The 4,774-nt window shown below is 44.0% G+C and overlaps 1 protein-coding gene across 1 annotated transcript; it reads right to left on the reverse strand.

The window, feature by feature from the left end:
- Window positions 1-131: 131 nt before the first annotated feature.
- LOC104867387 (60S ribosomal protein L36a-like) lies at window positions 132-542 on the reverse strand. Its single transcript, XM_010631718.2, has one exon. It carries the CDS (start codon window positions 478-480, stop codon window positions 160-162), a length of 321 nt encoding a protein of 106 aa, XP_010630020.1. The 5' UTR covers window positions 481-542; the 3' UTR covers window positions 132-159.
- Between the last annotated feature and the right edge of the window lie 4,232 nt (window positions 543-4,774).

A 4,774-nucleotide genomic window follows, 5' to 3' on the forward strand; every position in this document is an offset into this window, starting at 1 on the left:
TTTTTTTTTTTTTTTTTTTTTGGCACCGGGGATCAAACTCAGATCTTTGTGCTTGTGAGGCAGGCAGCAGAACCACTGAGCTAAATCCCCAGCCCTTCTATAATTCTTTTTGAATGTGGCAAACAGTTATTGTCTTCATAATAAGACAAAAGATGAAGCTTAGGACTGGATCACTTGGCCCTTTCTCTTCTTATCTCCTCCCAGTTCAAAATGCTTGCATCTCTTACGAGCCAGCATTCTCTTAGATCTGAAGTTGGGTTCAACACACTCAAGCCTCAGCACAATCTTCTTTGTAATTTTGGTCCTTTTCTGGAACATCAGCTTAGTCTGTCCACCATAGCCACTCTGCTTCCTGTCATAATGCCACTTTCCCTGGGCATACAGAGAATCCTTGCCTCTCTTGTATTGCGTCACTTTGTGGGGTTGGTGCTTGCCACACTTCTTACAGAAAGTGTGATGGATTTTAGGAACATTCACCATGCTTACAGGAGCATTATCAGCCCTGAAAGCAAGATTCTATAATTTTTAAACATGGGACCAGGTCAGAGGCACATGCCTGTAATCCCAGCACTCAGGAAGCTGAGGCAGGAGGATTGCCTCAAGCTTTGAAGCCAGCCTGAGCTACATAGCAAGGCCCTGTCTCAAAACACAAAACACTTTTAAAAGATGGCTCACAAATTGCATAAACTTTAAACCCTGAGAAACCTAGACCCTCCCCTCACTCCGTGTCCCACTCGTCGTGTAAGATGAGATAGTAGCAGGCTGTGTTTGAGCGGCCAGACAGATGTAGATGCAGGTGGGAAGAACAGGAAAGGGCTGAAGCAGGTCCAAGAGGCCAGTCCAGGAACTGGAACGGACTAGGGACTGGGCCCAGGCCAGCGGCAGGGAGGGACAGGCCAGACTCTGTCCTGTTGCTGCTGTGCTCCTTGGGGACCGGGCAGCCCTCAGCCCCTCCTGCGGGAGGGGCGGGCTGGAGGGCGAGCAGAATTAGGCATTCAAGGGAACTTGACCTGTCTGTCTTCAGCTCCTCCCCGGAGTGTGCTGTGTTTGTGTGGCTTATTTACCCAAGAAGCACCCTCTAAAGGAGGTGTGGGGTGGACGGCCGCTTCGGCTCTGCGGAGGGGCTCTTTCCAAGCTCGGCCGTGTGGGTTCTGTGTGGGAGAAGGCTATCCCTTCCTGGGCTGCTTCACCTGGCTGTTTTCTATAAGTCAGAGCTAAAATTTCAGCCACAATCATTACATTTACATAGGCGATGGGTTGACTTACTTTCTTTGTCTTTTCTAAGCTTTTTAATTGTTTTTATTATTTTAGGATTCCCAGTTTATCTCTTATTCCAACCATTTCACATTACTCCTTGTTTTGGTGAGAATTTTATTGCCATATATTCATCAATTTAATAGATTTTAGTCTATTCACAGAGTTGTGCAGCCACCAGCGTAGTCAACATTAGCTAAAACTATACCCTTAAGGTCCCTCTAACCTCTAGTCCCATTTTTTCTTTGTGTTTTTAAGACAGCTCTCACTGTGTAGCCCAGGCTGGCCTTGAACTCACAGCGATCCTCCTGCCACAGCTTCCCAAGTGCCGGGATTCTAGGCTAGCACCACCATGCCCAGCCCCACTAACATTTTTGTCTCTAGCCATTTGCCTGTTCTGGAGCTTTCAAATCGACGGACTCATGATACATGTCCTTATGTGTCTGGCTTCTTTCTCTTAGTGTGATGATCTTTGAAGCAAGGTATTTTCTCCACTGTAGATTTTTAAAAATCAGGGCCTCTGTATATAACTTATTTTGCTTTTCTTCTCTGAGTCCTCTTAATTATAACAAACAGTATGCCATTGAGGGTCTTTTACATCATTTTTGTTTCTGTGGCCTTATTTCTAATTTTAAGAACTTATTTGGATCCTTTATTCCCTTTTTCAATCCCCAGTACCACACATATATACACAAAAACTCCCCATCCCCTACTTGGTGTTCTGTTCCGGTTTCATGGATATATCTTCATATCTTCTTGTGGAGGTTAATTATAGTGGCTCTGCAGTTTTACTCTTCTCCCTGCATATGAGTTTTTCCTGAGTACCATTTATTCTGTTTATCATTTTTTGTTTTGTTTCCTGATAGAAAACTGCCCCCAAGCTGGGCATGGTGATGCACACCTGTAATCCCAGCACTCAGGAGGCTGAGGCAGAAGTGCTATAAATTTGAGGCCAGCCTGGACTACATAGTGAACTCTGTCTTTAAAAAGAGAGAGAGCTGGGGATGTAGCTCAGCGCAAAGGCTCTGGATTCAATCCCTAGAACCACCCCCCCAAAAAAAAGCAAGGGGAAAAAAAAGAGAAGGCAGGATCATTGCAGTGGCCCTGGAAGCCTACAAGGAGGCCACTGTTTGTTTGTCTGTCTGTTTTTGGTACCAGGGATTGAACCTGGGTCCTTGCGCTTGTGAGGCAGGTGGCAGAACCACTGAGTTAAATCCCTAGTCCTGAGGCCACTGTTTAGACACAGAGCTAAACTTTGCCAGCTGCATCCTGGGTCCAATGGTTCCACAGCTGCAAGGCTGTTTAGTGAGTGTGTACTATGTGCCAGTGCACTTACACATAATCGGCTTCACCACAAACACCTCCCTGGTCTAGAGAACCACACTGCAGCTCTCAAAGCCTGGCTGCCTTGCTGTCCCAAGCCACAGCTGCTGTCCTGGCCTGTGCTCTCCTGTACTCAGTGGTGGCCTGGTCTGAGCCTGGACAGACTCGTAGCTCTGAGGGGAAGGTGTGGGCAGCTGACCCAGCCAGGACTGCAGAGCTGCAGTGATGGTTTCTGTCTCATGAATTTTTCTTAGTAATGATCACATTCATTGTGTGAGTTGATGCGTGTGCAGGACATATCTTAATTTTCTTCATCCCTTTCTCCTCTCCACCTGTACCCTTCCCTGTCTTAGTCCTCTTCCCACTGGCAAAAGATCTCTATCTCCATGTCCTATCCTGTCTCTTATTTTGCTCTTTAATTTATTTATGCTTTGGGCTCCTCATCTAAGAGAAACTATGCAAAATGGTAAAGAAGAACTGAACTTATTTACCCCACTCCATGAGTGTGAATAAACACTGTTGCTGTTTTTGCCAGCACTGGGGATTGAACCCAGGGCCTCATTCATGTGAGGCTAGTGCTCTACCACTGAGCCACAACCTCATCTCTAGTAGCTGCTGCTTTTGTGTGTATATATGGTACTGGGGTGTGATTCCCAAGGCCTTTGCACCAAGCTGCATCACCAGCCCTTTTTTTATTTTTTATTTTGAGATAGGGTCTCACTAAGTCACTTGGTTAGGCTTGATCTTTTGATCCTCCTGCCTTAGCTTTTCAGAGTATTGGAGTCCAAGATCTTCACCACCATGCCTCTCCGAGTCTACGCTTCTTGACATTGTGAGTGATGTGTGTTTGCTGGCATGCTCTCTTATTTTTGTTTTTTGTTGTGCAGTGCTAGGGATTGAACCTAGGGCCTTGGGCATGCTGGGCCAGCACTCTAGCACTGAGCTACATGCTCAGACCCTGCTCTTTTTTAAAACTGGTTTGGCTTCATGTTGTCGATTTTAACAGCACTGTAATTTTCCATCATATTGACATCTCATGATTTGCCTGGTTATTTCCTGATTGCTGGGCATTTGAGTACTTTCTATTTTTTCTCTTCCTATAAATAGCACTGTGTTATCTTTGGATTAATCCTTTGTCGCCCTTTATATTCTTGAACTTATTTCTCAAAGTGGAGTCACCCACCCAAACAATAGAATTGATATTGCTGCTCTTGTTAACAAATTATGTCCCAGAAAGAAAACTGACTGGCTATATTAGCTTCTTTCCCCGACTCCGGCCACTAGGCCCTCACACTAGGACCTAAAATATTTAAATGTTTTTCCCAATTTAAAAAGTCTTGGAAGGGCTGGAGATGTAGCTCAGTGGCAACGAGCCTGCCTGGCAAACACCATGTTCTGAGTTCAATTCCCAGTACCAAAAAAAAAAAATTTAAGAAATAAAAAAGTCTTCATTTTTTTGTTGGTTTTGTTTGGATTTTTGAAACAGGGTCTCTCTATGTAGCCCAGGCCGGCCTTGAACTCACTGTGTAGCCCAGGCTGGCATCCAACTCCTGGTAATTCTCCTGCCTCAGCCTCTGAGTGCTGGGATTACAGCCTTGTGCCATAACTCCTAGTTTATAAAAAAAAACAAAACAAAACTTAAATGTATTAATATATATATTTTTTTGCTTTAAATATGTATTATATTTATTTATTTATTTATTTATACATTGATTGAAAACAATACAACATTGAGGACAAGTAGAAAAATTTCATCTCCGATAGCTCTGACGTTCTCATTTTGGTGCTGTTGGTCCAGTGTGTTTACCTCATGTGTGCACATCTTTGATTATGGTCACACTACTCTCTTTAATTTTGCAGTACTGGTGATTGAACCCAGGACCTTTGCACTGAGCTATATACCCAGCCCTTTTTTGTTTTTTTGAGACAACTTGTTCAGTTATTAAATTGCCCAGGCTGGGTTTAAATTTGTAGTCCTCCTGCCTCACCCTTCCACAGTCCTGGATTTATAGGTGTGAACACCACTCCTATCTCATACTACACTTTCTTTTGTACCAGGGATTGAACTCGGGACCTTGCACTTTCCAGGCAGGCAGTAGAACTGCTGAGCCAAATCCCTGGCCCTCATACCACATTTTTGATTCAGTTCTTTCATTTCTTTTTTCTTTTCTTTTTTTTTTTTTTTTTTGTTTTTTTT

Source organism: Fukomys damarensis, unplaced genomic scaffold (genome assembly GCF_012274545.1).
Source record: "Fukomys damarensis isolate Sample0158 unplaced genomic scaffold, DMR_v1.0_HiC HiC_scaffold_16, whole genome shotgun sequence".
In the NCBI taxonomy this organism is placed as follows: Eukaryota; Metazoa; Chordata; class Mammalia; order Rodentia; family Bathyergidae; genus Fukomys; species Fukomys damarensis.